Source organism: Cebus imitator, unplaced genomic scaffold (assembly GCF_001604975.1).
Source record: "Cebus imitator isolate Cc_AM_T3 unplaced genomic scaffold, Cebus_imitator-1.0 Scaffold284, whole genome shotgun sequence".
Classification (NCBI taxonomy): Eukaryota; Metazoa; Chordata; class Mammalia; order Primates; family Cebidae; genus Cebus; species Cebus imitator.
In genome coordinates, this window is record NW_016107599.1 from 2,472,943 (window position 1) to 2,496,536 (window position 23,594).

The 23,594-nt window shown below is 38.3% G+C and overlaps 1 protein-coding gene across 42 annotated transcripts in view; it reads right to left on the reverse strand.

Annotated features, from left to right (window-relative positions):
* The window catches only part of PTK2 (protein tyrosine kinase 2), a 349,037-nt gene that overhangs the window by 244,751 nt on the left and 80,692 nt on the right, over positions 1-23,594 (reverse strand). For 15 of the 42 annotated variants that reach the window (XM_037728961.1, XM_037728958.1, XM_037728957.1 and 12 more), the window contains one exon: positions 19,622-19,710. The exons of 16 other annotated variants lie outside the window; for them this stretch is intronic. Coding sequence is in view for 11 of the 26 variants with exons in the window: in XM_037728933.1 (XP_037584861.1) it covers positions 14,787-14,886 (100 nt within the window). In the remaining 15 variants the exon portion in view is untranslated. Of the gene's footprint in view, positions 1-14,786; positions 15,182-19,621; positions 19,711-23,594 lie in introns of those variants that run through there. 11 more of the 42 variants (XM_037728932.1, XM_037728931.1, XM_037728929.1 and 8 more) reach the window with 4 other exon arrangements.

Here is a 23,594-nt window from a genome sequence, read left to right on the forward strand (position 1 = left end):
ATGTTCTCACTCATAGGCGGGTGTTGAGCAATGAGAACACATGGGCACGGGGAGGGGAGCACTACACACTGGCGTCTGTTGGGGGGAAAATAGGGGAGGGACAGCGGGGGATGGGGAGTTGGGGAGAGACAGCATGGGGAGAAATGCCAAATACAGGTGAAGGGGAGGAAGGCAGCAAATCACACTGCCACGTGTGTACCTATGCAACAATCTTGCATGTTCGTCACATGTACCCCAAAATCTAAAATGCAATTAAAAAAAAAAAAGAATATGAGAGACTAAGCAAAGGAATGCAAATTGGGACAGCTAAATTAAAAGAAATGACAAAACTTGAAGAGCTTTAACAATCTGAGTAATATTTCTAGTTAAAGTGACTCCTTAAACAATCTAAACTGGTCTAAAGGTTATCTTCTCCCTCATTTTGGTCTTTTCTATAACACTTGAGTTTATTTTCTCATAAAAGCTCTAGCCTAAAGTTCCTAAATTGATTTTACTAGACAAAGCAGCTAACATTAAATTATCTAATGTTTAATATGCCCTTTATCCAATGTGACTTTGATACTCTTCCTGTTAATAGGTGGAATCTGCATTCCCTCCTTCTTGAATCTGGGTGGGCTTCTGATTCTGGCTAAGGGACTTTCTAGGCTAGGAAATAAAAGGCAATTACGAAAAGAAAAATAAACCAAAAAGAGTTGACCAGGATTCCCTTGGTTTTCTTGGAACTCAGCCGCTATACTGTTAACTACAGAAATACAAAGGCTCTTAAGGAGACTATTATGAACAACATTTGTTAACCAATTAGAAAAGCTGGAAGAAACCGATAAATTCTTGGACACATAAAACCTACAAAGATTGAACCAAGAAGAAACAGAAAACCTCAATAAGCCAATTAACGAGTAAAAGAAAGTGTAGGCCCAGGCATGGTGGCTCATGCCTATAATCCCAGCACTTTGGGAGGCTGAGGCGGGCAGATCACTTGAGGTCAGGAGTTCAAGACCAGCCTAGCCAACATGGTGAAACTCTGCCACTACTAAAAATACAAAAAATTAACTGGGGGTATGGTGGCAGGCACCTGTAATACCAGCTACTTGAGAGGCTGAGGCAGGAGAATCGCTTGAACCCGAGAGGTGGAGGTTGCAGTGAGCTGAGATGACACCACTGCACTCCAGTCTGGCGACAGAGCAAGACTCCATCTCAAAGAAGGAAAAAACAAAAAGAGAGAGAGAGAGAAAGACAACTCACAGAATGGCAGAAAGTATTTGCAACTACCTATCTGACAAGGGATTAATAATCAGAATATATAGAGAGCTCAGAAAATTCAATAGAAGGTGTTGCAGGTTACAGTGAGCTAAAATCACGCTCACTGAACCCCAGCTTGGGCAACAAAAGGAGATTCTGCCTCTTAAAAATACAAACAAATTTAAAAAAAAAAACAACCTCAAGAGCAAAAACATAAATAATCCTGTTTTTAAAACAGGCAAAAGATCTGAATAGATATAACTCAACAGAAGACATACAAAAGGGCAACAGGTATATGGAAAAAATGCTTGACATCACTATCATCAGGAAAATACAAATTAAAACCACAATGAAATATTATCTCACCTCAGTTAGAATACCTATTACAAAAAAGACAAAAAATAACAAGTGCTGGCAAGGATGCAGAGAGAGGAGAGCTTATACACTGTCTGTAGGAACGTAAAGTAGTATAATCATTAAGTAAAACAGTATGGAAGTTTCTCAAAAAAACAAAAATAGAATATATGATCCAGCAATCCCAATACCGAATACATATTCAAAAGAACGAACGGAAATTGGTATTTTGAAATGATATATGCATTCCCATTCTTATTACAGCACTATTCACAACAGCCAAGATACGGAATCCACACGGACAATGTGGTGTATATATACACAATGGAATATTATTCAGCAACAGAAGAATGAAATCTTGTCAGCTGCAACAACATGGGTGGAACCATAGGTCATTATCTTAACTGAAACAGGCCAGGCACAGAAAGACAAATATGGCATGTTCTCATTCACAGGAGCTAAAAAAATAGATCTCATGAAGTACAGAGTAGAGTGGTAGTTACCGGAGGATGAGGAGGCAAAGGGTGCAGGGGATAAAGGGAAGTTGGTTAAGGGGTACAAAAATATAGCTAGGAGAATAAGTTCTAGTATTTGATAGTACAGCAAGAAAATCTCAGTTACTAATTTATTGTATATTTTTAAACGAGAATTGTAATGTTCCCAACACAGAGGAAAAAAAAACGTTTGAGGTGATATCCTAATTGCCCTGGTTTGATCATCACATACTGTATACAGGTATCACATATACCTCGAAAATAAGTACAATATTTACATATTAATAACAAGTGATTGAAATGACCTACTTGACACACGTCTTAAGAAACACATTTATTAAGATTGAAGCCTATACTAAGAATACAAGTGAAGATACAACAAGTAGACCTCACTTTTTCTATTTTCAGTATTGTGAAGACAGCTACTCAATCTGATTTAGTGAACGAAGAGGACACATTCGGATATTCCAACTGGTCCTACTGAAAAAAATTATATTAGACACTCCAACACATGCTAGCTTTATCTTGTGTTGGTTCAATCTACTAAATTGTTGAATAACCACTCTGGTCCTTTCTGCCCTCTTCTCTAATATGAGCGAGTATCCCTTACCTAAATGTTTGGGAATAGAAGAGTTTCAGATTTTATATTTTTTCAGATTTTAGAATATTTGCATTACACTCACTGGTTGAGCATCCCAAATCAGAAAATACAAAACCTGAAGTGCTCCAACAAGTTTCCCCTGAACATCATATCAGCACTCAGAAAAATCTGAGTATCTGGGAGCATATCAGATTTCAGATTTTCAGATTAGGGATACTCAACCTATACTTTCTTTCCTTGCCCTGTATCATTTGTCTTTCCAAACAATCATAGCAATTGACAATCCATCCAAATGCCTTTAAAAAAAAAAAAAATTAAAGGTTTGTGGTAACCCTGCATCGAGCAAGTCCATGGGCATCATTTTTCCAACAGCATGTGCCCACCTTTACCAAATGTGTTACATTTTGGTAATGCTCACAATATTTCAAACTTTTTCATTATTATTATATCTGTTACGGTTATTCATGATATTTGATATTTCTATTGTAACTGTCTTGGGTGCCACAAATGGCACCCATGTAAGATGGTAAGCTTAGTTGATATGTGTGTGTTCTAACTGCTCCACCAATCCACTGCTGCGTCATCTCTCCTCCTTCTAAGGCTTCCCTATTCCCTGAGATACAATAACATTGAAATTAGACCAATTAATAATAACCCTACAATGGCCTCTAAGTGTTCAAGTGAAAAGATGAGTTCCATTTCTCTCACTTTAAATAAAAAGCTAGAAACAATTAAGCCTAGTGAAGAAAGCATGTTGAAAGCTGATTCGGGACAAAAGGTAGGCTTCTTTTGCCAAAGCCAAGTTGTGAATGCAAAGAAAAAGTTACTGAAGGAAATACAAATGCTACTCCACTGAACACACAAATGATAAGAAAGCACAACAGGCTGGGCGCGGTGGTTCATGCCTGTAATCCCAGCACTTTGGGAAGTGGAGGTGGGTGGATCACAAGGTCAGGAGTTCAAGACCAGCCTGGCCAACATTGTGAAACCCCATCTCTACTAAAAATACAAAAAAAGAAAATAGCCAGGTGTGGTGGCAGGCACCTATAGTCCCAGCTACTTGGGAGGCTGAAGCAGGAGAATCTCTTGAACATGGGAAGCAGAGGTGGCAGTGAGCCGAGATAGCACCACTGCACTCCAACCTTAGAAACACAATGAGACTCCGTCTCAAACAAACAAAAGCAGAACAGCCATATTGCTGACACTGAGAAGGTTTTGGTGGTCTGGACAGAAGATCTAACTAGTCACAACATTCCCTTAAGCCAAAGCCTAATCCAGAGCAAGACCATCTTCAATTCTATAAGTTGAGGTGAGGAAGCTACAGAGGAAAAGTTGGAAGCTAGCAGAGGTTGGTTCATTAGGTTAAAGGAAAAAAAGCCATCTCCATAGCATAAAAGTACAAGATGAAGCAGCAAGTGTTGGTGGAGAAGCTGCACCAAGTTGTCCAAAAGATCTAAGATCACTAACGAATGTGGCTGCACTATATGTCACAATGAAGAAGAAACAGTCTTCTATCAGAAGATGCCATCTAAGACTTTGATAGCTAGAGGTGAAGTTGATGCTTGTCTTCAAAACTTCACAGGACAGGCTGACACTCATTATGGGCTAATGCAGTTGATTTTAAGTTGAAGTCAACACTTATTTCCCATTCTGAAAATCTTAAAGGCCCTTAAGAACGATACTAAATCGACTCTGCCTGTGGTTAACAAATGGAAGAACAAAGCTTAGATGAGAGCACATCTGTTTACAGTATAATTTACTGAATATTTTAAGCTCACTGTTGCGACCTACTGCTCAGAAGAAAAGATTTCTTTCCAACTATTACTGCTCGTTTATAATACTCCTGTCATCCAAAAGCTATGAGGGAGATGTACCAGAAGATGAATGTTTTCCTGCCTGACACAATGCCCAGTCTGCAGCTGATATGGTTTGGCTATGTGTCCCTACCCAAATCTCACTAGCAATTGTAATCCCCACACATTGAGGGTGGGAACTGGTAGGTGACGATTGGATCATGAGGGCAGTTCCCCCATGCCGTTCTTGTGATAGTAAGAGATTTCTGGTGAAATCTGATGGTTTTAAAAGTGGCAATTTTTTCTGCACTCTCACCTCTCTCCTGCTGCCGTGTTAAGACATGCCATGCTTTCCTTCTGCCTTTCACCATGATTTTAAGTTTCCTGAGGCTTCCCCAGCCATGCAGAACTGCTGAGTCAATTAAACCTCTTTCCTTTTAAATTACCCAGTCTCAGGTAGTTTCTATATAGCAGTGTGAGAATGGACTAATACAGCCGCTCACAGATCAAGGAGTAGTCTGGACTTCAAGGCTTATTATTTAAGAATATTTCATAAGGATATAGCTGCCATAGGTAATGATTCCTCTGATGGATCTGGGCAAAGTACCCTGAAAACTTTCTGGAAAGGATTCCCCATTCTAGATGACATTAACAACATTCACGATTCATGGGAGGAGGTTAACATACCAATGTGGGCTGGCCACAGTGGCTCATGCCTGTAACCTCAGCACTTTGGGAGGCTGAGGCGGATGGATCACAAGGTAGAAGTTCAAGACCAGCCTGGCCAACACAGTGAAACCCTGTCTCCACTAAAAATACAATAAAAATTTAGCCAGGTGTGGTGGCAGGCGCCTGTAGTCTCAGCTACTTGGGAAGCTGAGGCAGGAGAATCACTTGAACCTGGGAGGCGGAGGTTGCAGTGAACTGAGACGGCACCACTGCACTCCAGCCTGGGCAACACAGTGAGACTCTGTCTCAAGGGGAAAAAAAAGAGCAATATGAACAGGAATTTGAAAGAAGTTGATTCTAACCCTCACAGATAACTTTGAGCAGTTTAAGACTTTACTGGAGGAAGTAATTGCAGATGCAGTGGAAAATAGCAGAAAACTAGAATTAGAAGGGGAGCCTGAAGATATGACTGAATTTTTACAATCTCATGATAAAACTTGAACAAATAAGGATTATTCCTTATGAACACGTGAAGAAAGTGGTTTACTTGAGAAAGAATCTACCACCAATGAAGATGCTGTGAACAATGTTGAAATGACAGTAAATAATTACATAAACTTAGTTGATAAAGAAGTGGCATGGTTTGAAAGGCCTGACTTCAATTTTAAAGAAGCTCTATTATGGGTAAAAAACTATCAAACATCATTGCGATGCACAGTCAATGCAGCAAATATCACTCATCTTATTTTTTAAAAATCGCCAAGCCACCCCAACCCTCAGCAACCACCACCTTGGTCCACATCAAGGCAAGACCCACCACCAGCAAAAAGACTGACTCACTAAAAAATCAGTAGTCTTTTTTTTTAAACATCAAGTATTTTTAAATTATGGCATTACTTTTTTTAAAATAAAGAATGGTAATGTACACTTAATATTTGCTTTATTGCAGTGCTCTGGATTCAAAACCACAATTATCTCAGAGGCATGTCTGAATCTAGAACACAGAAGTCAACCCGGGCAATCTAGCTCCATCAATCACTCTGCAGCTCAACTAAGCCCTGTTGCATCTGGGCCTACTGGGTTTCTCACTTCTCCAGAAAACCCTGTTACTAGTGGTCCATATTGCTGTGTGGCAACACGCAGATGAATGGCAGCACTCTCCCATCATCAGAGTACTCACCACCCCTCTACTGGCCTCAGCCAAAAGCCAGCTGCAACTTACTATTGCAAAGCCATCTGGCTTCATTTATTCATTCATGCCTTTACCCTGTAGACAAATAAATGTGCCATACCTCCCTCAGATTAATAAATTCTAAAAATATTTATTGACCCCTTCTATACTAGGCAAGGCATTGTAAGACGTGTGCTCATATAGAAGGTAAATTAATTAAAAATATGTACATGTAATCCAACTCTAAAAGAGTTTTTAGTCTGGTTAGGAGACAAACACATATACAAATTATTTAGTTACAAATGTAACAAGTACTGTACTATTAAAAAATTACAATTGTAATAGGCATTGTTAAGAAAAAGACCAAAATTGTTACAAAATTATTATAATACATTATACCTGCACTGAGTGCTAGAAAGAACAGAGGAGGAGGAGATGGAGGAGAGGGCTTATGAGGAAGCTAGAGAGGCAGCTAAAGGGGTTCCACTATTTGGAAACCTTCAAACCAGAAACCACCAGGACAATGTGCTGGTGGTTCGGGGAAATGTTCTTACATCACTTCTTTGATGACTTTTATCCTTTTTTTCTTAGTTATAATTACTAATTATTTTCAACTCTTATTATTGTATGTTAGATCTTCTGGATTCATGATCCTATTTTCTTTTCTCTTAAATCTGTCCATTCTTCCTTTCCATGTTCTGAGAGCTAAGTCTGACATTACTTTCCACTGCTTCTACAGAGTTCATTTGTGCATTCTTAAACTGTTATGTTCTTTGGACATATTTTTCTTTGAGATAGGGTCTTGCTCTATTGCCTAGACTGGAGTTTAGTGGCGCGATCATGGCTTACTGCAGCCCTGACCTCCCAGGCTCAAGCGATCCTCCCACCTCAGCCTCCTGAGTAGCTCAGACTACATGTGTACACCACCATGCCCAGCTAATTTTTGTATTTTTTGATAGAGTTGGAGCTTTGCCATGTTGCCCAGGCTGGTCTCAAACTCCTGGGCTCAAGCAATCTGCCCACCTCAGCCTCACAAAATGCTAGGATTACAGATATAAACCACCGCGCCTAGCTGGAGTAACTTTGGAAAAGACTCCTATTTGTGTTTCCTGGGTGCAAATCTCTCAGCTCTCTGGAGATCTTAATATTTTTCTTTCAGTTTCCTTCTGCTTGCTGTTTCATCTTGTTGCACAGAGGTTGTTTTATTCTGTTTGTTTTGGTCTCACATTTTGAAAACAGAGGCTGTCTTTAAATATCTGGCTGTCCATCCTTGGCTTAAAGCCCTACATGTGAGGACAATGTGCTGGTAGTTGGGCTAAGCAGAGAAGCAGCCGGTATTATTAGTCTGTTCTCACAGTGCTGATAAAGATGAACCTGAAACTGGGAAGAAAAAGAGGTTCAATGGACTTACAGTTCCACATGGCTGGGGAGGCAGTCATGGCGGAAGGCAAGGAGGAGCAAGTCACACATATGGATGACGGCAGGGTAAGATAAAGAGCTTGTGCAGAGCAATTCCTCTTTATAAAACCATCAGATCTTGTGAGACTTATTCACTATCACGGGAACAGCGTGGGAAAGACTTGCCCCCATGATTCAATTACCTCCTACCAGGTTCCTCCCACAACACGTGGGAATTCAAGATGAGATTTGGGTGGGGATATAGCCAAACTATATCATATCACAGCCTTTCTGAAGAGGCCAGTTCTCCTGATGTCCAAATCGAGCCCTTTGCTAAGACCAGTCTCCACAGAAAAGAACCTTTCAGTCTCTTGCCAGGATTCCAGAAGAGAGAGAAGACATGCCAAATTTCACTTAATTCTCAATGTTGAATATAAGAACGTATTCGACATACCATGTTTTACCAGAAATTTTCCGTAATAAAATATGTGAAACTGGGCTGGGCACAGCGGCTCGCACCTGTAATCCCAGCACTTGGGAAGCTAAGGAGGGCGTATCATGTGAGGTTAGGAGTTCAAGACCAGCCCAGCCAACATGGTGAAACCCTGTCTCTACTAAAAATACAAAACTTAGCTGGGTTTGGTGGCGTGCGCCTTTAATTCCAGCTACTTGAGAGGCTGAGGCAGGAGAATCACTTGACTCCAGGAAGCAGAGGTTGCAGTGAGCTGAGATCATACCACTGCATTCCAGCCTGGGCAACACAGGGAGACTCTGTTATTTTAAAAAAAAAAAAAAAAAAAAAAAAAAAAAAAAAAAAAAAAAAAAAAAAAAAAAAAAAAGACATAAAAAAGGATGAGTTCATGTGCTTTGCAGAAGCATGGATGAAGCTGGAAACCATCATTCTCAGCTAACTGATACAAGAACAGAAAACCAAACACCGCATGTTCTCACTCATAAGTGGGCGTTGGACAATGAGAACACCTGGACACAGGGAGGGGAACATCACAAACTGGGGTCTGTTGGAAGACCGGGGGGGGGTGCTGAGGGAGGGATAGCAGGGGGTAGGGAGATTGGGGAGGGTTAACGGTAGGAGAAATACCTAATGTAGGTGACGGGGGGATGGAGGCAGCAAACCGCCATGGCATGTGTATACCTATGTAACAGTCCTGCACAATCCACGCATGTACCCCAGAACTTAAAGTATAATTTAAAAAAAGAAAGAAAAGATATGTGAAACTGTATATGCAGACAACCCACAGTAAGGAAAATAGATAATCTATTACAATAGCATTTCAACTCTTAGGGCTTTGAAGACTTTAAGTGGTGAAGTATATTCCTCAGAATTTCAAGACTAAATAATCTCTACCTTGAGCCATTATGTGATTTCCATGAGCAAGACCCTATAGATTACAGGACAGCTAAAACTTCACCTAAATCCCCAAAATAAAAATTTAAAGGAGCAAGCCCAATCTAGTATCTGAGCCTACAACTGAAGAAGGTTGGAAATTTTACAGAAGTAGTGCATATCAAGAAAACCTTTATAGGCAGTGACATGTGAACAAGATCTTGAAGGGGAGCAGTATCTGTCATTTAATAACAAGGATTGTGCTTAGCTCCTCACAACTATAGGATTCTTAAGTCACCACAGTTCAGTATCTGTAAAGTGGGAGTTGAAATAATAAAGTGTTAGCAACATATATGAAACAAAGTTAGCATTCAATAGACAATGATAGTTGTCAAAGAAGGATGAAGTGAATTTTCTAAAGGGAAGAAAAGGAGAGTTCAAAGTAGGAATATTCTTCAAACAGAAATCCACTGAGACCCTCCCATGTAATCATTAGTTAGTCTTAATCAACATCTTTCCTGTTATCCCCCATATCTTTATGAATGCTTGTTAAAAAAGAAAACCAAAGACGACTAGTCTTACTACGGTAACATCTGTTATATATGAAATGTATGCTTAATCCAATAACCAAATTAAACACAAATGTTCATTTAAAAATTTCCCCTAAATCTTGTCCTATAAAAAAAAAAAGACTGGGGTTTTTCCTAAACTGAAAATACACCATCAGTATACAACTCCATTATGAACTTACATAAAAGTTAAAATAAGAATATACAATCGTCGGGGGTTGTTACCGTCTCACTGATGTGAAGGTTTGTTATACAGGTAAACTTGTGCCCTGGGGTTTATTGTACAGATTATTTCATCATCCAGGTATTAAGCTGAGTACCCAACAGTTATTTTTTTTGCTCCTCTCCTTCCTCTCACCCTCCACCCTCAAGTAAATCCCAGTACATGTTGTTCTTTTCTTTGTAGACAAGTGTTTTTTAATTTCCACAAAAATTTCCATGACTCTCATTTGCTTCTAATGACTGAAACCTCTGTTGCTCCCAGAAGACAGGATTTAATTCATTCATCTGTTTAAAGTAAGTTTTAGGCACTAGGAATGCAGCAATGAGCAAGACAGGTTCTCCTTGTCGCACAGGATGTACATGTCACTGGGGGACAGTGGCCAAACCAAACAAGTAAATAAATAAGCCACAGAGTATGTCAGATAGTGGTTAAGAGCAAATAGAAAGACAAGGCAGATAACAGGGATGGGGGTACAATGATGGCAGGAGGATGAGCCCATTTTAAATAGTGTAATCCGGCTGGGTGTGGTGGTGCGTAATCTCTGCACTTTGTGAGGCGGAGATGGGCAGATTGCTTGAGCCTATGAGTTTGAGACCAGCCTGGGTGACAGAGCAAGACCCTGCCACATACATATATAGGTACACACACACACATAGTGCGATCAAAGAAGAACACACTTTAGGGTTCTCATATAATTTATTGCCCAAACCAGGACACTTAGGAGGTTGGGAATGGGAGTGCTAAACACGTGGAACACTGGGTCAGTAACCACAATATGGGGCATGTTGTTATTCTCCTTCACTTAAAAGGTCATATTTGAGCAAAAACCCCATAACCAGGTCAGGCGCAGTGGCTCACACCTGTAATCTCAGCACTTTGGGAGGCTGAGGCAAGCAGATTACCTGAGGTCAAGAGTTTGAGACCAGCCTGGCCAACATGATAAAAACCCCATCTCTATTTAAAAATACATAAAAATTTGCAGAGATTGGTAGCAGGAGCCTGTAATCCCAGCTGCTCGGGAGGCTGGGGCAGGAGAATCACCTGAACCCAGGAGGTGGAGGCTGCAGGGAGCTGAGCTCGTGCCACTGCACTCCAGCTGGTGACAAGAGCAAACCTTGGTCTCAAAAAACAAACAAAAAAAACCTATCCACTGACGGCTGTAAAACTATATACAAAGAAGAAAAAATTAGGCAAAACTAGCAGCCTCTTCACCAAATACTAATAATGAGGACAAGAAAAAAGAATATGAGAGATAAAGTTTAATACCCATTGCCTTATGTTTGTGGATGAGCTGGTGTTACTAATACTCAAAATAGAAATGAAAAGGGAGAGTTCACCACAGTCTTTCTGTTAAGACATCTGTTGAGATAATCAGAAGGAGGCACGTTTCCCACAGGAGGATATTTAAAGGCCAATTCACTCCTCTCAGGGAGCTATTTTTAAGGAATGTGGATTAATATTGATCTGCAAACTGCGGCTTCTTTCTAGTGGGCCTCACTTTTAACCCATGCCTGTGTCTCTGGTTAAACAACCACTTGGTAGGCATGAAGAACTGGAAATATAGTCATAACCCCGATTCACTTTCTTCTAGCCATTCTCCCCAGCAAGACCCTTTGCTCTACCTATACAATCGACTTGGAATTTTCTTCTTCCAAGCAGCCACTTGACTAACTCCGGTATTTCCTTCAGGTCTTCAATAAAATGCACCCTATATAAAATTTATTCATTCATTAAAGTAATAACCATTGTGTCAACTATTTGTCAAGAAGGAAAAAACCAGACATTATCTCTGTTAAGTTTACAGTCTAATAGACAACAGAAATCCAAACAAGTAAAATATATAATGATAAATCACAGTAAATGCTATACAAGACCAGAAGAAAAGGATATAGGAGGGAGCATTAGAGAAAACTTGGCTTAGACTGAGGGGAATGAGAGCACTGGAGCGAGATTCCCACAGTCATATTTGCATTTCAATAAAACTACCATGCATTCTACTCTGAGATATATATTTTTATTTGCACACTAGTCATTTATTCATTCAACAAATATTTAACAAGCACCTATTATGTGCCAAGCCCAGTATACCTGGCATATGGCAGTGAGTAAAAGATGAAGACTCCTACTTCCTCATGGGGCTCATTTAAGCTGAGACCTAAAAGGAGTTGGCTAGTAGGAGAATGCAGAGATCATGATTCTAGGAAGTAGGATAGGAGTTGGCTATTAAGAGAATGCAGAGATCATGATTCCAGGAAGGTGCAACAGAAGGTGTAAAGGCAGAAAGGAAGAGTTTGGGGTGTTCGAGACACTGAAAAGCCAAAATAATTGTGCTATTAATGAGCAACAGGACAATGGCCGAAAGCTGGGAGAAATTAAAAAAGAGAACAGACCAGGATTTAACAACCAAATCTGACACTCTTTAGTTCTTCCCAGCCTTTCAAAAAGATAAAATAATGTAAAAACTTATATAATCAAATAACTCCCCAAACAGGGCTTTCTCCACTTGATAGTCTTACAACCTAAAAGAGCACTGTCAACATTTACATTTAATTCAATATTCTGACTCAAAACTATCTTTAAACCTAGAAAATCATGATGTAGTTGAACCCATGTTAAATCAAAGTCCTTCTGAATACCTGAAAATGTAATCTTCCTTGGATGGGACCTACGGTGGATTCTTTACATTAAATTCAACCGCACAATGAGCTTGGTTCAAAAAACACCCCAGGATGCTTTAAGGAACCTTAAAGGTTTCAGTTCAAGGTATACAAATATAGTCTGCTCTATTATTTTTAGCATGTCCTGGTATTTTATGTGTCTTCTTAAATTGGGACACTGCTGTGCTTTTTGAGGTTAATGCAACTGATAAAATCAAATGTGTGGTTTAGAATGTCTAACTGCAGATAGACATTTGTATATTCTTTGGATTTAAGCTTTTTACTTTGTCTTTATCTACAAGTTGTAACTTTTATACTTGAATACAACCAATTCAGACAATTCCTATACACCAAGATCTTTCTCCTTACCACACAGATAAAAATTAACCAGCATAAAAACAAGGTTTCCTGCCTTCCTGTCCTGGTACAATAGTAACATGAGGAGAGAGAGAAGTAGTTTACTAAGATAGTTACACACTGGGCAATCACAGTGGAAACAGTGTGTGCCGCACCAAGAAGGGACAGGATGACAACTCCTAGGTTTTGTGAGAACCTCCTATGAACAACTCAAAGGCAAAACCATTCATATGATGAGATGGCTTGCTGCAGCCCTACACATGAAATTGCTTCTGACCCTTGACACTGTCTCTACCTTTTCCTATCTTTTATACGTGTGAGCGCTGTTCTCTCTCACCCAACCCTAACTCTATTATAATGCATATTTCAGTTAAAAATAGTTTTACTCATTTGCTCTGACAGCCAGCAAACTTAATGGGAAAACAAATTGTTTCCATCAATTGCTTTGGGGTGAGCAAAAACACTACAATCTCTCTTTTCTTCCAAAGTTCACAGTTTTAAAGTCACACTGAATAAAAAGAAAATCAGTAGCTGATAATTTAATATCCCATTGGTACTGGATGTGTAGATCTTGAATCTAGCTTAGGCTTTGTGAAGGAAATCAGAGAGCCTTATTGTTAATGATCAGTGCTAACAGAATGTTATCACACAATGGAGGTGGCATTATGCAAATGAACCCCAGCAAACCTACGAAAAGACCAAAATTTTCAACAAGTATAGAACTATTTGGCTCTGAACACTATTCACCACACTCACTTACACCATACATTTCTGATGCTGAGAAACTAAAATTGTAAAAAGTTCTCATTCCCAAAGCCCTTTAAAATCCAAGAGTGTGAATTTTACTCAGCAAAATATTTACTCTGAATATCTAATTACATACTCAAGTGAACAAAGTGAATACTAAAATAGTTCTAATATCACATGTTTTATAAATGTTTAAAAGCCTAGGAAAGAATCAAAGATGACAGGAACAACTAGATAAATATAAACCATTTCAATGGTAAAACTGTAGTTTGGTGCTAACACATCAATATCCCAGAGGTACTAAAATTCTTGCCCTAAAAACTAAAATGAATCAGTCTATACCCCTACTTATAAAATTGCATCCTTTTACAACAGTGCAGGTTCCTCCTTTTAAAAAATCTTTCCTAAGTGGAGTAAATATTTAAATATATTTGAAATAACAATAAATATTTTTATTATATTCTTAAGAACTTTATCTCCTAACTTAAATATTCTTTACCACTGTAAGCAAAACAGCTGAATTTATTTGCTTTTAGTCATGCACACATTATACAGCATTTTTGACTTCTAAATATGTTTCCCAAATACGGTCTTGAATGTTACAGTGTAAATGCTATATTTTATATTTACATTTTTATATGAATAAAAACCCTAACATTAAAAAAGAAAATTCTTTATGCATGGTATTCCTAAGCCCATCTTACAAAAATATGGAGTTTCAAGACGAATATACAATCTTTACAGTGGGTAAAGGAAACGAATTTTTAAAATAAGAAAATCCATGTTACTCTTATTTCCTACAGCGTCTCTTTTATTTCCTAAAATTTAAGTTAAAATTCCTCTCTTTATTTCCTAAAACTTCCATATTACAGAATAAATACATGTCTTAATTAAAAGAAAAAATAAAACTTTTAAGAGACACAGGATAGAGCATTAAAGGATAGCTTAACTCAAAATGCTTTTCCATCAAAAAGATTTTCATTTACTATTTGAAAAGCTATCTAATTGGTTTTATGTAACAGCTGTAAAACCATACCAAATCAATTCCCATTTTCCCTCAAATTTTAACTGTAAATCTATCAAAATAAATTCTGAAAAACATTTATCCACCTTTCGGTACAAAAGCATGAATTTAAACATAACTAAACATATTTTTAAGTTATTTATACCTTTAGCCCAACACACTGGAAATGGACTACAGCCGCTTTTCTCCATATAGATGGCACCTGCTGGTTTCAGGGCCTCTTGGCCTGCCAGTTCCAACAACATACACACAATCCTATAAAGATCAAGCCAGGAGTCCGCACACAAAGTCTCAGTTCCTCGCTGTGACAGTATTTGCTTCGATCCACAAGCAAGACTAAGGTTCCCCTGTGGGCTCCTTTTTTCAGAGTTTGAAGCAAAATTTGGGAGGTGTTCCTTCTGTAATATTTTCCAGCAGCTTGAAGGATGCCTCTCAGTTACAGAATCTTCTCATGCTTCCGCAATCTGAAACACAGACCATCCTGGCTAGATTAAGCTACTGAACAGAATGAAACCAGCTAGTAATGTGACCCCATGGGTCTGTGTTCCTAAATTCATTCAGGGAAGGAGAAAGAGGGAGGGAAAAGAGGGAGGAGAAAAAGAAGGCCAGTAGCCAGTAACTTATTAATATGCTAATCTCACCCTTCTGTTCAATTCATCCAGCCGTCTTCTGTTTACAAAACTGACAACCAATTCTAAAATTGAGTAAGCTGAAAATCAAGTCTGACCCAGATCATGTCTGTACATGGCTTCTCAAATCATTTTTGTTTTCAAAGTCATGCCTTTGTCATTTTACTAACCTAATTCTGACCTTGGAGTTAAAATAATTACTTGGATGAAATAAAAATCCTTTCTGGGGGGAAAAAAAAAAAATCCTGATTTATCTATGTCTCTGTGTCTCTAGGTACCCAAATATTTTTGTAGTAAAATATTTTTCCTGGTTGGTACTTTCATAGTAAGAGTATAAATTTTAAAAAAATATCTCAAAAACATAAAATCAAGAATTTGAGGTAGCCACATTCTTTAAAATTAGCTTGGGGAATATTTAGGAATCCAAGATACATGATTTCCTTTCTTAGTTTCAAAACACAGCAAGTAATAAATTCATACTAGAGAAGTAAGACAGGAAAACACCTTACAATCTGATACTAGCAACTTTTAAAAATGCAGAGCTACTTAGTTTTTCCATTCAAACTGTGAGATAGTCAAGGCCATCTCAAAAATTTGGCCATCTGAACACATTCTACTTCAGCAGTAAGATAATTAGTAACTAGGCTCCTGGTGCCTTTGTTCTCCGAACATACATAAAACACACTGAGGCTCTATACAGTTCTAGCTTTCCTAAATGTGGGTAATTCTATTAGTAATACACTTGTATAAACCAATCAAAAATCAAGTATTTTACTTAACAGTGAAAACAGCCTAGGCGTTGTTTATGAAGTCACTAACTTCTGAAAACAATAGCTTAACAAAGGCTGAGAAGAACAAGAGGCTTATTTGTGTTCGGTGATGCCCCAAGACAGTTGTTTCATTTCTGACATGCTACTCTTGATGATGGCTTTGTCTCTAGATTGACTTTCAGGTTCCTAACAGTAGCCAGAGTTCAAGTGACCTCTTCTATGCTCCACTGAAAACACATCATTCACCAGCGTGAACTCTGACCCCAGGAAATACTGGGAAGAAAGGGGCTCCAGTAAGACACAAGCAAGCTAGTGAGGAGGAAACAAGCAACAGAACTAGAAAACACAAAAAATATCCCCAGCCTCCACCATTACTAAGAGACCAAGACTGTAAAGGGCGACTGCCATGATGGGAAGGATAAGAGCACATCCACCAGCAAGCGTATCTGACATACTCCTGTGAGAATGGACTAGAGTTTAATCTGAGCCATCGACTAACAGATTGTACAAATAGTCCAAGGAAATTGAGTCCATCTTGGAACTCATAGATCTCAAAAGCTACCATCATTAATTACCCACAATTATATTCTACACACTAAGTACTGATTACATGTAATTTTCACATCTTTTAAGCAAACTTGGTATTATATTTCTTTTAAAAATGAGAGCACTAAGACTGAAGACAGGGTCACATGACTCAGAAGAGGCACAGGAGTTACCGAGCCCGCTTGCCCATCTACAATGCCAGGGTCTTCACACCACAGCACACCACCCCTACCCCAGGAAGGATTTTTGAGTCAGACTGAACAGCTGCCACAGGACCAGTTGAGCAGGAGTTAGAGTGGTATATGCACAGGGTGGTGGTATCTGGAGCTAATGCAGTAGCAGGAACAGAGAGGAGAGGACAAACAAGAAAAGGGAATGAAGAAAATGAGGGAGAGGGGTGAATCCAGTCTCTGACTTTAAAGCCCCATCTCTATGACCAGTAAATGGGGCTTTCTCTACTAACCCTGCAACTACTTCATAATTTATTTCAACATCCAAATATCATCTCCTAATATACAAGATCTTAAGAGTACGGGAAGATAAGATATGAAAGAGCATAAATTCTGCACACCAGAGACCAAGATGACTTAAGCAGAGACCAGACTGAAGCAGCACCTATGGAAATGTTAGGAACCAACTCACACCACTGAGAAAAGCTGAAGAGGATACAGGTGATACTGTGAACACTAACCTATACCCTTTATTGAGCAACTATAGTTATATATAAAATAACTGTATTTAATCCATAACACAATCTCAGTGAAGCAGCTACTTCCCTGTTTTCATAGAAGAGGAAAATGAAGTTCAGAGAAGTCAAGCAACTTGTTCAAGGTCAAAGAGCTGCAAAATGAGGCAAGTACTAGCTAGTTTGGTGATACAGCGATTATTATTTTATTCCTGCTAAATATTAAAGACAAATTATTCTTTTAAATTCCTAATCCAGGGACATCTTGAAAAGAACAGAAATAGACTACAGTTAACGGCAACATAGGTGAAAAGAGTAAGCAGTCCTCTATGTTCTCTTATTTATGAATTCTACATACTAATATAAAAGCCACCCATTTATTTAAAAGTTCTCTGATCTTTACATCAAACTCTTTTAGTACTGGCATATTTTAAAGCAATTCTGGTAAACCCTACTTCAAAAGTAAACTCCCACCCTTTACTTTCAAGATATAGCCAGGATGCATGTATTTCTTACCACCTCTCCTGCCCTCACCCCAGGCCAGGCTGCCTAGATTACAGCCATAGGCCTCCTACCCGGTTTCTCTGCTCCAGCTCTGGCCGCCCTATACTCTATTCAGAACCCTTCTGAGTTGTGCACTGATCCTTCCAAAACATCAATCACACAATTTTACTTCTCTGCTTAAAACTCACTAACAGTCCCCCAACTTTTCCAGAATCAGCACCTACATACTTAGCACAGTCTGTAAGGCCGTGTGTGATATGGCTCCCCTCTGTCTTGGCCTCATCACCAAGGATCCCCTAATTTCCTTGGCACCAACCACACTGACCTCCTCGCCACTTCCTGCCCTCCTCTGCACTGCCTGTCCTTCTATGTGGGACACTCTTGCCCCGCATTATCCACATGGCTTGCTCCCTTTCCCCTGCCCCAACTTTGTTCAAATGATGCCTACTCGACAAGGCCTATCCAGACCACCGCATCTGAAGCTGGATGGCCCATCTGCTCTCCCTGCTTCATTTTACTCCCAAAGCACTTACACCTTCTAAAACACCTCATGATTTACTTAAACATTCAAATTATTGCCTGGCTGCCCCCACTACCATGCAAGCACCATGACAGAAGGAAATTCTGTCTGTTCTGTACATATTGTCTCCAGGGCCTTCCTAAAACGGTAACAGGTGCAGGCCACATCCCACCCACCTTCCTATTACCTCTAAGTAATGAAAAGATGGCAAAGAGAATTTCTGTTTTCTTTTCAAGCCCATGGCCACAGAGAAGGTATATATATGTGCTGGACGACAGTGACAGTATGGCTTGCCTCCATGCTGGGCACTGCTTCACTTCCAGATCTCAGTACAGTACAAAGGCTTAGTACATATTTATTGAATAAATAACTGAATTAAAACCTTGCTTTCTCAAGAATATGAGAAAATAAAAATTGACATAAAGTCTACGAAAATTATGTGAACTGTCTCTCCTCACTCACCCCATATAAAAAATAAATCACATAATTGTAGTACTCTGGTACTCTTATTAAAATTTTCACCACAAATTTTAACAGAGCACAAATGAAAACAGTGTGTGAGATTAGATAAAATCATTAGGGTTGCAAACAATGTTATAAGCAAGATCAGTAAGCATAAGGGGAACTCTAAACCCCTTCATACGATGTACAATTTTGTCCAATCTGGCCTGGTCATGTATGAGAAGGCCCCTGGGAATGAACTATTAGGAGATGAACTACTTACAAATGTCTCCAAAAGCAGTTCACAAAAATAGCAGCCTGACTTTCACATTTCTCATCTAATTGTCATAATCTTGTTTCTCTTAAGGAATACCAAACAACAAGGCTGCACTTCTTGGCAAAGTAAAGCACTAATAAATGCTTTTATGCCAGTGGACAGGAGTAATGTAAAAGAAAATTATTATTCATATTATACATGTGTATTCCTAAATATATCATCCTTCACCTCTTTTATGCTTGCATTAATCAGTTACAGATTTAAATAACTTTGACACTTCTACAATATGGTTCCTCCAAGCAGCACTTAATAATTACAATATATCCTAACTTTAGAATGTCAGATATCTTATACTGAGCTTATTTCCAGTAAGATTACTAATTACTATTTCTGTCATTTTGTCTTGCTGTTTCCACCACAAAAACAATTTTTCAAAAATTTTAGTCTATCAACAAAAATTATGACTTCATTAAGATTAAAGAAATATTAGTCATAATAAACCTAATCGCCTTCCGAAGACAGACAACAGGAAATACCAACGAATTTCAAAAGGTGACAGTATTGGCATTATTCGCCTTCTTTGCAAAGTTTCTCAACAATTACTATACCTCCCTTCCGTTATTCTCGAGGAACTCTGGGGAAACTGCGGAAGGCACTGAATATGTAACTAGAAGATCCAAAGGAGCCCCAGTTCTGCCTGTGAGACAAAGAAAATCATTTCAACATCCTGAACTTCAGTTTCTTCATCTGTAAAATGAGGACGGTAACAATACCTAGCAATTATTGAGTACTATGTGCCAGTCACAAAATAGCATAATAGCAACACTAATAATGATGGAAATGTGATTCTTTTGACATGATGATACCAGGTTAAGGCTAACTCTGTGCCAAGCCTTCTTCCAAGTACTTTAAAAATGTTGACTCATCTACTTATCTTAACAAACTACCCATGGGGTAGATACTGTTATCCTCATTTTACAAATGAAGAAATCGAAGCACAGAGAGGCTAGGTAACTTAAAGTCACAATGTCACACAGCTTTTGAGTTGCAAAGCTGGAAATCTAAATCATGCAGTCTGGCTAGAGTCCAGGTACTTCACCAATTTGCTGCAGTGCTTTACACCTATTTTCTCAATTAATACTTTTAACAACCAAAAACATAGATGATATTACAATCCATGTATGACACATGAACAAACAGAAGAACAGAGAAATTAAGTAACATACCTAATATCACAACTAACTGGTCAGTTGCAGGGCTGGGATATGCATCAGGCATTTGGGCATCAGGCATTTGGACACCAGCCAGATCACACAGTTAAACCACCACCTATTGTATCACCTATCTCCAGATGCTACAAAGGCTTCCAGAGAAGAGTCTAGAAACAGGCCTCTAAAGGGTAAATGAATCACAGTGAGGACCAACGGGACAAAGAAAGCATGAGAAGAGGCACAGCAAAGAATATGGGACAGATAAACTGCTCTTATCCCCATGCAACACCCTAATTCACCAAATTGTGAAACTCATGCAATAGTCCTCTGGTGTCAGCAATCCTGCTCCAATATAAATTCCGATAAAAGCCATCACACTACATGCCATACATGTAGCTGGTACTTGACAGAAGTATCAAAATCGCCTGAAAATAAATATAACCACTGAATTAAGCAACACTAAAATACATAAAATAGATGGGAAAATGCAACTCGTACCATGAAAATCTTATTTAATATTTCTGCCAATTGGGTAAGACAATAATTATCTTTTACAATGTGTATTCTCAAGTACCTCTAAAATTAAAGGGATAAAAACTATTTCCTTTCATCATCTAAAAAGGCAAAGACAATAAAACCCTGACCTTATTAATCTAAGCAGTATTTTCATGGACTCTAATTAATGACAATTTCTTATATCTGTTTTGCCATATAGACAGAGATCAAAGCTAAAAATCAGATTTAGAAACTGTTAAGGGGTTAACTGCTATAATTGTTTTTTTCTTAAACGCTCCTAAAATCTGTAAGAAGATGTTGCATTAGTTTTTCAGTTGCAGTGGTAGAAGCATGATGACACAGGACAGGATAAGCAGCTCACCAAAATTTTCAATCTATCCATATATGTTATAACACAAAGGGATTTTTTTGCTTATACTGACTATACTAATGCAAATATCAAAAGGCAATCCAGTAGTTACTTAAAGTTAACATGGCCCAAAACAAATATAAAACTTTTATTTTACGGAAAATGCATATATACTTATGCAATGTATTTCATCACCATGAACTTTTTTTACCCTAAAAACGCAATTTATCCACAGTTTGACTGCTCACCTTATTTAACAAATAGCAACAGTATCAAACAGTTGTGTCTTTCCAAATTAGGTTAACTTTCCAAGCTAACTGAAGCAGAGGAAACCACTGATAAGGATGTAAAGGCTCTCAGTTAGAAATTGGGCTTTGCAGTCCCAGACATATTAATACTAGTCTAGGGGTCTGATGGTGTCAGGAGGACACCTTGTGGTGAATGTGAATCCCTCTACAACCGGCATTTCTCAGCTCAACGTGAAAAATTAACAATATACAATTTAAATTTATCCCTCATGATGGCCAGAAAAAGTTAACCATTACTACAGTTAGACTTATACTCTGTTTTCAAAAAACATCAGGCTGTTTTCAAAAAATATGTGGCTCACACCTGTAATCCTAGCACTTCAGGAGGCCAAGGCAGGTGGATGACCTGAGATCAGGAGTTCAAGAGCAGCCCGACCAACATGGTGAAAACCCATCTCTACTAAATAAAAAAAATTGGCCGGCCGTGGTGCTGCATGCTTGGTCCCGGCTACTCGAGAGGCTAAGGCAGAAAAATGGCTTGAACCCAGGAGGCAGAGGTTGCAGTGAGCCGAGATTGCACCACCATACTCCAGCCTGGGCAAGAGTGAAACTCCATCTCAAAAAAAAAAAAAAAAAAAAAATATATATATATATATATATATATGAATAATATATAAATATTATATATATTTAAAATATCTATGTATAATAGCAGCATCTAGTATGGATCCATCCCTCCTCATATCTATATTCCAAACAACAGACATAAATAAGACAGCTTTTCTTCTTTCCAAACAGAGCTACACAGTAGTTGGCTTTTTTTGGTCAATTTCTCGCCCATATGCTTTTGGTTTTGTCACGCTTGTATCAATGTATGCTATTCCAGCTTACCAAGAAATTTCAGGAGTCACTTTTCCAATTCTATCTAAAAATTTTTATCATTAAAAAATGTTAAAACCAACCTAACACCCATTATGATAGCTGCTATTAAAAAAAAAATAGAAAATAACATTTGGTAAGGATATGAAGAAAACTGAAACCCTTGAGCACTGTTGGTGGGAATGTAAAGTGGTATAAGTGCTATGGAAAACAACATGGAGGTTCCTAAAAATATTAAAACTAGAACCACCATAAAGATTCAGCAATTCCACTTCTGGGTATAATCCAGAGAACTGAAAGCAGGGTCTGGAAGAGATATTCATACACCCATATATTCATTGCAGCATTATTCACAATAGCCAAAAAGGTAGAAGTAACCCAGGTGTTCATCCACAAATAAACAAAATGTGGTACATAAACTCAATGAAATATTATTCAGCCTTAAAAAGGAAAGAAATTCTAATGCCAGCTGCACCTTGAGGACATTACACTAAGTGAAATAAGCCAGTCACAAAAGAATAAATAACATCTGATTCCACTTATATAACATATCTAACATAGTCAAATTTATGGAAGTAGGTAGTAGTAGCACGGTGGTTTCCAGGGGATGGGGGTAGAAGGAGAGAAGTTGCTTTATGGGCATAGAGCTTCACATTTTCAAGATGAAAACAATTCTAGAGATCTGTTTCACAAAACTGTAATATATTTAATACTACTGCAACAGTACACTTAAAAACTAATAGATTTCAAATTTTTAAAAATTAATTTTTATCACAATTTTTAACTTTAAAAATGTTAAAAGCATTTTAAAAGAGTAAGTCTCATTTATATTTTACAACAAACCTACAAATATGATATAATTACATTTACTTTTATAAATTAAGAAAAAAGCTTTGAGAGTTTAAGAACAAGTCTAAAGTGAAAGAGACAGAAAAAAGAGAGAATAACCATTCACTGGCTAAGGGCTTAATATTGTTCCAGCCCTGTACAAGGGGGCTTTTAAATGTGTGTGTTTTAAAATATAACCCCCTGCTGAGCGTGGTGGCTCTCACCTGTAATCCCAGCACTTTGGGAGGCCGAGGCAGGTGGATTACCTGAGGTCAGGATTTTGAGGCCAGCCTGACCAATATAGTGAAACCCCATCTCTATTTTTAAAATAAAAAAATTTTAAAGAAAAATAAAATGTAACCCCCTAATAAACTTGGAGACAATTACTGATACCATTTTCAAGAAAAAGAAAACTGAGGCTCACATACACAAGTAAAGGACTTGTGATACAATTAGATTATAAAAGTAAAAAGTCAAAGCTACATGCAACTCTGAAGTCCAAATGATTTCATCTTTTCCACCACCCTAAATTTTTTTTTTTTTTTTTTTT